The sequence below is a fragment of the Pleuronectes platessa genome, chromosome 4, assembly GCF_947347685.1.
Source record: "Pleuronectes platessa chromosome 4, fPlePla1.1, whole genome shotgun sequence".
In the NCBI taxonomy this organism is placed as follows: Eukaryota; Metazoa; Chordata; class Actinopteri; order Pleuronectiformes; family Pleuronectidae; genus Pleuronectes; species Pleuronectes platessa.
In genome coordinates this window covers 4,229,565-4,242,948 of record NC_070629.1, presented here as the reverse complement: position 1 = coordinate 4,242,948, position 13,384 = coordinate 4,229,565, and the positions used below count along the sequence as shown (strand labels likewise).

General features: G+C 39.9%; 1 protein-coding gene across 1 annotated transcript in view; it reads right to left on the bottom strand.

Annotated features, from left to right (window-relative positions):
• Positions 1-11,831, bottom strand: part of niban2b (niban apoptosis regulator 2b) — a 36,417-nt gene extending 24,586 nt beyond the window's left edge. Inside the window, exons 1-2 of the mRNA XM_053420205.1 lie at positions 11,535-11,831; positions 1,104-1,234 (exon numbers count right to left, since the gene is read on the bottom strand). Coding sequence (XP_053276180.1) covers positions 1,104-1,234; positions 11,535-11,589 — 186 coding nt within the window. The 5' untranslated portion in view covers positions 11,590-11,831. The remainder of the gene's footprint in view (positions 1-1,103; positions 1,235-11,534) is intronic.
• Positions 11,832-13,384: the final 1,553 nt, after the last annotated feature.

Below are 13,384 nucleotides of genomic sequence, written 5' to 3'. Positions count from 1 at the left end.
GATTTGAATCTGATCAAAGAATAAATAAACAAAACAAACCTGCGGACAGTATTTCACTGCTTTTGATTGTGAATGTTACAGACTCATTTTAAGCCAGTACCTAAATAAAAGGACTCTTACCAGTCCTATGCTTTTTATTCCTCCACTAATGCAAATACCGTTTATTTTATCAATGTTTTTTCACTTTGACTGATTAGTATTTTTGGATTGGCCTCTTGCTGCTACAACTTAGTAAATGTCCCCATTGTGGGACAAATAAAGGGTTATCCTATCATTATTAATGTGGGTGGCAGAGGAACCCGTTACAGTGGATAAGTATCGGTTGGAGTTCATGCCTCTTGGGGCTCTTATCTTTGGAGAGGAACTTTTACAGTTTTATAAAGTCTGGAGTCCATTTACAACCTATTTAGAACTGGATTGTCTGAGAACAATAACAGATCTGCCCTGCTGGGGTTTGACTTCGGGACAGTAGTATTGTCAATGAATTGTGTTTGTACATTCCTAATCTGTATCATAACTTGTTTCCATTTGGCAGACATGTCATGACCTGTTAAAAGGTATGAGATAACAATTTAATAATTCTGACTTAAGTTGAAATTTAGATTTAAACGATCTCATAGTTCTGACTAGGTAAGTCTTGGGATATCCTAAGGGTTCAGTGTGTAAGATTTAGGTGAAAGGGATCAATTAGCAGAAAGTGAATACAAAATAATCCTAGTGATGTTTTCACTATTGTGTAATCTACTAAATTGTATGAATTGTTTTCTTCAGCTTAGAATGGACCCTTTATAGTTAAATACTTGATATTTACGTCTGGAGAGGGTCCTCTCTACGGAGGCCGCCATGTTTTTTACAGTAGCCCAGTCTGGACAAACTAAACACCTTTTAAGATCTTATGACAACTGAAGGCTACCACAGGTTTTCCATTATGTTAGGAAGGGCAGGGTGAGGTGAGGGGTATTCAGCTGCAAAATTCAACTTCCCCACTAGATGTCACTAACTTCTTCACACTGAACCTTTAACATGAGCATTTTTTACTTCCATCCTTCTTCACATTTTATCTGCTGTCCTGTTTTTCCAGGCAGAACTTTCAGAGGTTTTACCTTGCGATGCAACAGCTGGGGTTGCGGGCCACCTCCTCCTTCTATGTCAAAACGAACTTTGTTGAAGAGAGCCACTCCATACTGCTGCTCATACAGACGCCCAAAGTCCCCTATAACCGCCCCAGTCCGAGCTGCAACACAGACACAAGGAGAGTGAGTTAGGAACGTAGTGGCGAATAGTTCAAGAAACGTTCTGCGTTGTTGTGAATGTGCTTGCAATGACTGCCATGCTCATCAAACAATAAGCACAAGGAGCATTGCAGCATCAGGGTGTGGTAGTACTTTGTCAACATGTATTTTCCTCTGTGTCTTACCAAAGAGATTCAGAAACATGAAGAAATACAGTCCCTTGATAATAACATTTCCACTTTACAAGATAATTAAAGAGCTGGTTTATTCACATGATTCACACTCAAGCACAAAGTACGACTGCAGTGAACTGAGCAGAGCTGAGTGTTACTGAGCGTTCATTTTTGAGAGATGGTGTGATCCTAAATAAGTCTAATATATAAAGTGGAGAAGCATTTTAGATCTATAATAACATTTGCATCCAGTAGATAACCTGCATCATATTGTTCAAATGGAATTCAGCTGGTGGGAAATATGTTCAGCAGTTGAAACTGCAGTCGGGAGGAGGATGATGCGTTTGGTCCCATCTGTTCCACATTGTGGTTATGAAATGTTGATGAAATGTGGATGTAGGGAGCCCACAATCAAACTTTCTGGAAGGCCGCCACACTCATAATGAGCGTGGCTGGCAATGAAGATGGAGGTGAGCTGGAGAATGTGTAATTTTCTTTCACCAACAACTGTTTCATTAGAAATTCTAACACACAGCTGCGATGTCGACCTTGTATCAAAATGTTGTATCACGCTAGATGGATACAGGTGAAATGGGCTTTACATCACTGTTTAAAGTGTGTTAATAAAAGCAAACTTTCTTGAATAAACATCCTGGCTCCCAAAGAGAGTGAATTGTTTCTCTTCCACATTTGGTTGATATGAGTCACCTCAGTCGACCTCCAGTTCCCTCCCACAAAGAATGTATCACACAGAGCTGCTTGAGTGTCACAGGTGTTAACACAAAGAGAATAAGCTAACCATCGATGAATTAGAGCGATGCTTGCTGATGCTAACTTATATCTGTATCCCTCTCTCTGGCCACACTCATTTTATTGCCTGATAATCGCTGTGATTAATTCAAATAACTTTGCTCCTGAACAGGCACATGCTGTTTTCTGACTAACTGGCCCTTTGGACAGGAAGTCCCAAGAGGAATGTGACCTTTAGCTAGGAAAACAAGAGATGGAGGAAGGGGAGACATGCCAAGAGAAAGTTAAGTCCAGTTTTTTTTATGTTATTTGCCATTTTTAATTACTCTGTCATGTGCTTATTAAGCAAATATATTAAAGCCTGGAGACATATACTTTTCTCAAATTCTAGTTGACAGTCCAGACTGCTTTTGGTGTTGTGATGATGTGGAGAATGTTTTCTTTACACAATTTGGACCCTTAATACCAATCAGCCATGGTTTGAATGTCAGTTTATCCGAGTATTGTTACTGACCATGTTCATCTCTTTATGGCCAGTTTTTCATCTTCTAAAAGCTACATCCAGCAGGATGTGCTCCATGTCACAAATTTAAAATCTCAAAATGGTTTCATTTACTTCTTGATATTTCATGAAGTTCAGGGAACTTCAGTAACCTCTTCAGTCACCAGATGTGAATCAAGTAGAATTTAGGAATGCAGTAGAACAGGAGCAGAATTAACATTTTCAATATCTTGGGGAACCAAGTCTATTTGTATAGTAATAATGCCAGATGTCAGTACTACTTCCAGTCAGAGAATGTTATAGAAGAACTTGGTGAGTAGATAAGTGCACATGAGATAAACTTCCTCTTTTTGGGTGGGAGGGGCTGGAGCAGTGCAGGATGAATGCATCATAGGCGGGGGATCGGAAAACAAGTCAGGGCTGACTCAGTTAATTTTTAATGCAGACAGCAACATTACAACTGCTTCACATTCATCTTAGTCATACAGCACTAAGCTCCACATGACCATGACTACACATGAGAAAGTTCCTGAAAGGGGAAAAACCCAAGCCTATGTAGGACTGGTGTAAATCAGAGAATAAACCCTGGTGACCACTGTCCTTTACAATGCTACTTTAAAGAGGTGTTAGAATATCTTAACTCAATTAAAATGTTTTGTCATATTCCCAAATCACAATTTGCCTCATTACATTATCTGCTCTTAACCAAGTCCTCAGAGAGAGCCACATGTGAGGGATCCCTCCCCTGAGATGCAAAGTAGTTGTAATATATGTCAAATGTAACATGGCACATCAACAAATTAATAATATTTGCAAATGCAGCATTCATGAGAAAGGTATTTATACAAAACAAAAAGTCTGATAGAGACGAAGGGAGATGGAATGGCAATTGCAATGATAGAGGCATTATATGTAAATAGGCACATTGTCCATCAAAGCAATGTAGTTGTCATCATAATCCATGAAGTAGATTCACTTCACAGATATTTATATCAGGAAAAAAACAGCAATAAAAAAAACTCAAAGTCCAATCTGTAGTTTCATTCATCTGGCAAGAGTGACAGCACCTGCTTCACAGTGGTTTCTTTGAAACACACCAGGGCTGACACACTTCTTTTTGAAGAGTCACTCAGCGTCATCACATGACAACCAGACTGTGTCAAAAAGCTGAGGGGAATCAAAGACCTCATTCATTACAAGCAAGAGACAACAGCGGGAGATAAACTCACAGATAATGTTGCTGCTATTTGACTGTGATATCTACATTAACAAGTTGGCAAACCTTGCAGTGTTTGCCCTGAAACATTCCTCAATTCAGGACATTTCATTGCCAAAACTAAGAGGATCCAACAAAGTGCCTGATGTGTTGTGACTATTTGAGGTATTTCTCACTGAGTTTTTTTTTTATCCTTTTTCAAGACACTAGTGTGTGAACGGCCGTATGTAAGGTTCCTTTCATAGTGTGAAGGTGTCTTTATCCACCATTAGTTAAGGGCTACAGACTGATTCTGCCACGCTTGTCTTTAACCCTATTCATCCGAGGACTGAGCTGATATATGGATGTACTTTCACTCACAAACAACATTATGTGAACTGTTCCTGTGGAATACTAAAGGAGTGAGAGGGACAAAGTGAGACGGATGATTAACTAGATCATATAATTTCTCGCTGCCTAAAGTTAATAAGAAAAATAAATGAGACTGCCTGCATCACCTACCAAGACATACAAAGAAGAACATTCTGTTCTTAGCTTTGATAAATACCTGGACTGTGCCTGGCATAATCACAACATTCATCTCCAGTGCTATAGAGCACACATCTGACAAGAGTAATGTACCCATTATTTCTGCCTGCGTCTGTAATCCGCTTTAATCTTTTGGAGTGGGCAGTTTTATTAGCACTGCAGAGGTTGTCAGGTCAGTCTTTTTTGGCATAACACAAAAAATCATGTAACTTCACATTAAACTTCATCCATTTGAGCAACTGTTTACACTGTAAAAGTTACAGAGACTTAAACTGAATATACTACACTACAAATGCAATCTGATGTATCTAAAATGACTAAAGGGGCGGCTGTGGCTGAGGGGTTGAGTGGTCGTCCTCCAACCCGAAGGTTGGCAGTTCAATCCCCAGTCTGACCCATCTGCATGCCGAAGTGTCCTTGGGCAAGATGCTGAACCCCGAATGGCCCCCCATAGAATAACAAAGTGCTGCGAATAGATGCACTGTATGAATGTGTGTGTGTGAATGGGTGAAGATAAAACTGTACTGTAAAGAGCTAGATCAAGACTAGAAAAGCGCTATATAAATACAAAACCATTTACCATTTAAAGAGGACTGTGAGAACTACAGAGGACAAGACTCCTTTTTTAGAGGAGGAAAATAGGTCACAACAGCAGCCTCATCCACGAGTCTATCCTGTAACTGGTTAGTAACACTACCACTACACTACCACTGTTCAAGGTCGAGCAAGATTTTAGTAGTTTATATACTGTTGTTCTAGTTTGGTCCCGTATTTTCAGACCTAGGGGTCAGGCCCCTTCTAATGGCCACCGGATAAACCTAAGAGGAGATGATCACTGAAAGACAAAAGAAGGATAGTTCTGACACATTTTTATTTATCAAATCTTTCCTCAAATATATTGATCTTTTACCTGGGTAAGTGCTTCAGATTTGGAAGTTAGGAGAACATATCAGGGATCTGCTGCTGTGAGTCTCGCTGACTCTTTGTTGTGTTACAGCTGGCTACCAGACTAATTGTCCAGGGGCCTTCTGCAGTGCTGAGACCAGCTATCAGCTCTAATGATACTACAGTGCCGTCTTCCACCGCCGTGGTAATCTAATCCAAGCAACAGCGCTTTTTGTTTACACGGCAGCTTTAATCACTGACATCAGTCCAACAGGTTCAGCACGTCTTGATCATGGAGGTCAAAGCTAAAACCAGAGTACTATTTAATAGACCCTCAAGAGAAACCACCCCCCCAACTTTACCCCCTCCTCCTTTCTCCACAGTGTCTTAACAAAAACATTCCACTGAGATAGACCCATGGGCTGACTCATAAATTCAGACTGGGTTCCCATCGCAGCTGAGGCGGGAGCGGCAGCCAGCAGTGCTTGTGTAAGGCTCTAGAGTGTCGACCGGAGAGCAAATTTAGTTGGATGTAAACAAGTTTACTGAGGTAATTAGAGGCAGAGCAGGAGTATTAGTTCAAACGTTTCAAAAAAAGCTAGTTTTTGTTTGCACACGTCAGCCAAGAGGGGAAGTTCAGTATCTGCTTTAAGGGTTTTTACTAGATACGTGGACCACCAGTGCTGATCTTTGTGATGCAAAACTGCCCCAAACCTGATAGAGAGTCACGTCAGTCTAACTCTTTCATGATCCATACAAACAAGTTGCCCTAGCTAGGAGTCAAATAAATCTAACTCCAAGACAGATAAAAGTACAATGTGGAAGCAGGGCTCTCATGAACACAAGAGATATGGAAAGATGCACTCAACAGACAGGATAATGAGAGTGAACTGACCTCTATGGCTCATTAAAGTAACATGACTATGCACACGCTCAGATCTGTTTGATGTTGTATAATAAAAAGTGTTTTCCGCTGAAAGATATGCAACACAATATGACAGAGGATACTGTGATATATGGGTGCTTGTTGTGTGAAACCCACAGACAGTTATTAACTGGCTCTCCCAGTGCCAGTGTATAAATTCAGAATGAAACAAATAAATCTAAGTGAAAACAACGTGGGGCAGCAAGCATCACTCAGAACTGTGGAGCATCCATGGAGATTTTACCGGACTTACATTCGATCCCCAGCATGCATCATTATCCCTGTGTGGCCCTGCCTCTGCAGCACTTTTTCCTCATATAACTAATACATTTGTTCTTTCCTGCCCACAAATCCAACCCTCATTAACCGGTTTTCCAGCAGGAGCAAACAGCCTTCTTTTCTGTGAAACTAAACAATCCGACACAGAAAACAGACAGTTTGCTTGTAGTGAACACAGTTGAGCATTTAGCCAGTAATGAACCTGATTGATCTCTGGATTAATTGAAACCAAGACAGAACTGAAAGATGAATTATTGGACTTCAGATGAATGCTAATGATAGTTTATGTCTACTGGATGTGTAAATACGCAACACAGTAGGGATATTAATAAGGAAGAAACCCTGCACCATTGACTCAGCAGTAGCTACAATAACACAACGTTTATCATTTCTAGGGATACAAATTTGGTTCACTGTGCAGTCTCATAATAATCTGGACAGTAGGGTTGGATAATGAACCACAATACATTATGAAAAATAATGACCTCATAACCAGGGGGTTGTTTCTGTTGTCTGTTTTTTTTTTTTTGATATTATGTTAGTCAGGAGGATCATTCAAAAAACGTCTGGACAGATTATCATGAAACTTAGTGGAAGGATGACATATGGGATGAAGCCATTGCATTTTTGTGTACATCCTGATCAGGGTACAGACCCACAATTCTTCTAAATAAAAATCTGGATCTTGTGAATTTCAATGTGGTTTTAATGTGGGACTTTGGCAGATTTATGGAGTACTATTCTATTTTTAATTCATGATGTTGCAAGATGAGAAGGCAGGCTGATCTAACATCATAGTAGTAGGCTAGATTGGTTATCTTGAGCATCAGCGATTCGTTAAACTAACTTAACTTAGTTTGAAGTAGTGGGCTCAGTTTCAAGAATGGCCTCCTCTTCTACTTTTTCTCTAAAGTTGTTATTGTACTGTCACCTCACCTGTTCATTGGGTTTGCCTCATGCTATCATACCTTCAGACCTGCTCAGCCTCCAACACTTAACACATGTATATGGTGGGGACCCGGCAGCAGGTATACCTTTCTAAAACAGGTCTCTCTGTGCTTAGAAGGGCGTGTGTGTTGAAAGTGAGAGTGCCCCACCTCGACAGGCCTGTTATCCACCTAACACTTCCTCCAGGGCCTGAAGATTTAACACCGACAGGGAAAAACACTCCATGTTCGGATTTCCTGTTTTTTTGCCCCTCGCCCACTGACACTGCTGACTCTGCTCTGTGTGTGAATACATAAGGGAACACTTTGTCAATGTGAGCTAAGATGTGTGTTTTGGGGATCTCTATGAGGAAAAACTGTGAAGCCTTGACTAGAATAATTAACACTACAATATTAGTGTTCTTTTTGGAGGGTTGTACTGACAGCCAGGAAGTGTTTTGCTCTTTGCTGGGATAAAAGTAAACCCATTTCTGTATCTATGTGGTTTAATGATTTGTTACTTTGTGGCCTGTAAGAGAATGTGATGTGTAATTTAAAAAGATAGCTCACAAAAAAATGAAAAACCCTCATTATCTACTCACAACAATGCCGATGGAGGGGTGGGTGAAGTGTTGAGCCAAGGCGACCTCTTTTTCAGACGTAATAAAACCGCAGAAAAAACACAACATGCCTCCATACTGCTTGTGTGGTGCCATCCAAGTGTCTGCAAGCCCCGACATTCATATTTAACATACAAGTTAAGTATAAGGAGAAAATCTGCTGATAATTTTTTTTCTTATTTGTCTCTTGGATTCAGTGGCAATATTGTCTACAGTTTGTTCCGGCATTGCCTTTGTACAGACAGAGGGTTTGTAAGTCATTAACTGAGGCATTTGTACTTTCAAGGTTTCATTTAGTTTCACTGCTAGAGGGAAATTGAAAGTTAAAATGTTACAATGTGACATTAAATGTTGGGTGATGTTTGATTTTTTTTGATTGAAATTAGTATAAAAGCATAAGCAAGACACCCAGGTGGGTACACTTTTGACAGTTTCTAAAGAGGAAATGAGAGGCTAGCCATGTGATCTTGGTCATTTCCCCCCTCTCCCCACCACCATATCTCCCTTTTAAACTGACTTCATACTGGAGGTTATATGAGGGAAGTCAGACATGCTGATAGCTGGTTTAATACGACTCTGCTACGGGACTCACATGGTTATTCTTATCAACAATCAAGGCAAGGCTTTTATACCCGTCAGATGACAACAAGATAGGTGTGAACCGTTTTATCAGCTGCTCATAAATCATTGATATGATTGAATACAATGGCACTGAGGGATGAAAATATCCATTAATGAGATTACCTGATAAGTTTCCATTTCCACAAAAGGATTTTCTTAACTCTGGCAAAGAAGTTTATCAACTTCCCAGTGCATCAAGAACAAAATTTGTGGCTGTGTGGGATATGTGTGTGTGTAATGTGTATGTGGACAGCTTTAATGATAAATCCAGGCACTTCCCTTGAAGCCAACCTGGCTCTGGGTCTGTCCTGGTTGCAGAGACTGCGTGGCGCTGGCTATGTGGCTCAAGGCCTGGAGGAGGTTTCCTTCCAGCCACACACACACACATGCTTTTTCATGCATTCCTCAGATTCCACATCTGATGCATAAGTCTGTGTGTGTGAGCATCACTCTGAATTGGCCACTTTAGACATTAAAGAAAAAATATGACGACTTGATCTGTTACACAGCTTTCCCTCTGCATTTCCTCCTAAGAGGTACTGTTGTCAGCCGGATGACCTGCATCGAAAACTAAGATCAAGAGAAGTCTGTTAACACAGAGGGGTCAGTAGATCTGGAGGGTCCAAGCCGGTTTTACATCGATACATGAGGTAGCTGGCATGGCACATCATCTAAAAAGAGTAGGATAACTCGGGCCTTATCTATACTTCTACCGTTTTCAAATAAAATTATCTGTCCACATAAGCGTTTTGGCTAAATATAAGTTTTAACCCCTAAACAAATGGCTGAAAATCAAGTGAACAATGAGCACTGGACACGCAGTTAAAGAGGAATTTTTCCTTGTTAGTTGTAGAATTTTTTGACATTGCTTGAATAGTAGCGTTTCTCCAAAAATGTATGCAGTTGTATCATTTTAACATGCAGCATTTAACTGCACAACAGCGGTTAGCAAGGACAATATGCTATTTGTAATATATTCTCCATGTTGCGTTCTACACTAGTAGCTGTGTCTGATGCTGGTTGTTTCCTTAACGAAAGGGTCATGTGACAGGAGCCACGAATCAGGTAATGTCGTAGCCAAAAAAAAGAGCTAATCAGCAAGCGGTTGTGTCTACATCATTGTTTCCACATGTCTCTGTTTCTACCCGTCAGAAGTCACAAGTTTTGAAACAATGGGACAAATCTAGGCCCCTTTAACTGGGCCAGCAACATTTCCAAACTTTTCCATTTTGAAAATGTATCATAAACACACTGTGTTTGAAACTACTTGGAAAGTACTATGGACTGATACTTTTTTTTAATCGATTAATGTAACGATAATTTGCCTTGATTAATCTAACTATACATATGAATGACTATAACAATTAATTTATCAAAAATAAAAAAAGGTTTTGAAAAAGCTATCTTAAAATAAAGTGCTTGATTATAGAATAAATAAGGGCCAGGCAGCTTTCACGCCATCTGTTCCATACTCATCAATATTAAGGAGTCAGAATGACAAAGATATTCTCGTGCTGTGACACATCAGATGCTGAACCACTCCCCTTGATACCCAGTGAGATTAACATGTCATGCTCCTTCCTGTACACCCTGTACCTTATCTGCCACACTCCACTCTACTCAAGATCAGACATGTCCAACACTTAAACTGAACAAGTTCCACAAGACCAAATAACAAGATCAGATCTTATTTATAAGAGCTGCAGCTGATAGAGGAGTAGCAGTCTATCTTTTCATATCTTAGTTGGATGAATGAAAATGCTGTTGTTAAACACCTCGGCAGATCAGATTAGCGGGCTGGAGCTTTTCAGCAATATTCATGTCTGTATTTAAAGTGAGATCAAAGTCTGAATGACTATGTGAAGTAATAGGCTGATAGAGTCAATAGAGAAGGTGGGGCAGCTCCACCCATGCTCCAGAAATCAAGCAGCCTGACAGCTATCTGCAGACTTTTCCCAGAGATCACCCGCACTGAAACTTGAGCCGATTTTGAAATAGTCCAAGCCCAACAGAGCACAAATGACCCCTCCGTGATTAAATTAGTTTTTTGACAGGAAATATTTTTCAACAAATCCTTTATTGCCTCATTTTCAGTCCCCTAATTGGGAAAATCAGTTTTTCTTCACCATATTTAAGAGGAAGCTTGATATCATAAATATCTGTACTAATGGTTAAAAGAAACACTTGTAGCGTTGTAGTGTGACAGACCTTCTGTTAATCAATTAATTATCATTACCGTTTTTCTACCTTTTTTATTACAAACTGAACAATTTAGGATTTTAGACAGTTTCTGTTTGACATCACTGATGTGACCTCGGGTTTCAGGGATACTGTGATGAGCATTGTCTCTTCTCTTTCTGACATGGCATGTAGACCTGACACTCATGAAACTTATAAGCAGATAATTTGATGATAATATCTATATACAGTCTGACCAGTTTTAGGCTCAAGGCTTAAAATTATCTGGTCAAATAAAAAGCTTGTAAACAACATGATAGAGTAAACAGTTCTAAAACCTTGCCATCGTCAGTATGAGTCATGTAGCTACAGGGGTGGGGAGGGGGCCTGACCAAACTAATGATCCTGGGTTTTAAAAATCCTGTCAACTGCCCTGCTCACACCCACACGCCTAGAATCTCGCGTTTATTGCTAAAGCACATCAATAGTGATAGCACAAGCGAATCTAACAGTCCATTAGCAACACATTAAGTCTGTTAAAGACAGAAAGAAGAACCAGAGTCCCACCAACATCCTGGTAAAACAAAAAAATGACTCATTCTCACCCACTAAGTTGACTCTTTCAGACAGTGGACGCTGCGTAAAAACGCACGTGTGCCCAAAGCAGCACGCACCAAACAACCGTCGGGAGCCCCTCACCTGAGATAATCTCCCGCTTGGCCTCATCCAGGTGACTGGAAATGACGTCCCCCATGCTGGATGAAAGTCACAGTGCCAGACTGACGCGTCTGCAGGTCGGAAGCGGGTCTTCTCGCAGGACACACGCCGTGGAATCCGTTGAGAGAGGAGCAGACACTTGTAGACACCTCCTCAGCTCCTCTCCACTGTTTCACTGAGTGACTGAAGCGCACGGAGGAGACGGGCGGTGGCGGACAGAAGGAAAAGTGCTCGGCCTGTTTCTCGGACAGACACACCCTCCCTCCAAGTGAACAGCTACTCCCACTTTACACTTGTGCTGCGTTCATGGTATGTGGGGAAAATCCCCACAACTTCCAAAAAGAAGATACCTGTGTACATGGTAGAGATGGAAAAAGTCAAAATTGTATTGTCTGTGTGGATTTTTACCCATTTCAGCTCGAGCTCAATAAGCAAGGAGAGCTCATTTTCTGTTAACATGAAGGTTTGAATAGTGCTACAAAGCCAGGTTCTAGAGGAAGGCTACATTCAAAAGCTTCAGACTACAACAAGAAGTGCACTTCATCTCGCGTGTAACAAAGCACATCAACGAAATAAGATTATTTACAATATTCAGTCGGCAGTATCTGGATTCAGGGATCAGTCAGTAAATAGACTAGAAATACGTAGAACTGTAATCTGGGCCCAAAACATGAATTAAACGTCTATGATATTAATCAAATCAATCTCAATCCTTATAAACGAAAGAAAGTAGAAAAGTTGTCCTTCGTGTATTAAATTATATTAAATGAATGAATCAGTCTGTGGCACATACGTAACAGTGGTTGAGTTAAGTGAAAGGAAAAAGCAAAATTTCAATTACAAAACAAACGCTGCAAAAAAGAGGATTTGTGTTGTTCACATTTATCCCCAAGTGCATCTATCTACACACAGTAATGTGGCCCTGCTGCAAATTCAAATGGTGTATTTTTCTTTAATATGAAGCAAGTGCATCAATACATTCCTACGGTCTCTCTGAAAACTCGAGATGTATCAGAACATTATTTATATGATATGTGTAAATACTTGTGTTTTACAACGGAAATATAACCATGTATTTCTGGACATTATTATTATTAATGTGATATTGTTATTAATTATTCTTTAACTGTACTATTGAATTATAAGGGGAAAATTAAATGTTTGTGATCAATGCATGTTTTGGTGCTTTTCCCCTCTTCTTTGTTCACCTCTCCTCTGCTGCCCTCTCATGGATACCAAAGCTAACTGCCATTATTGGCTGCTGACATTGGCTCTGTGAACACCAGTGTTGGGCAGGTTACTGAAAACTAGTAATTAGTTACAGTTACTAGTTACTTATTTTAAAAGTAATTGAATTACTTCACCAGTTACTGTATATCAAAAGTTATTAGTTACTAGGGAAAGTAACTTTTAAGTTACTTTTATGTCTGCTTTTTAAATGTAATGAATATGAATAGTACTGACCAGTTAAACACAATAAACAATTTTTTTGTAATCAACAGGGCAACAGGCCTTCAAATCAGGCAGTAGTTCATTATCTCTCACCTCTGACCAGTAGCCACAACATTGCTAGCTCTCAAACCAGTTAATTCTGCGTGGACAGATTAATTTGCTTTCACTGCCAACGATGCAGGTTTACCTGTATGCTTGATATGTGGCGAGGAATTAGAAAATACAAAAAAAAATTAATGTTTAAAGACATTTCCAGAGCAAGCACACAGCATCTGCTGAAAAGTATCAAGCTGGAGATGAGCAAAAATAGCATAGTTCTGTGTTTCATTTATTTCAAAGTAGGCCTACAAATTTATTATGTTCTCCTCTTCATAAGAGTT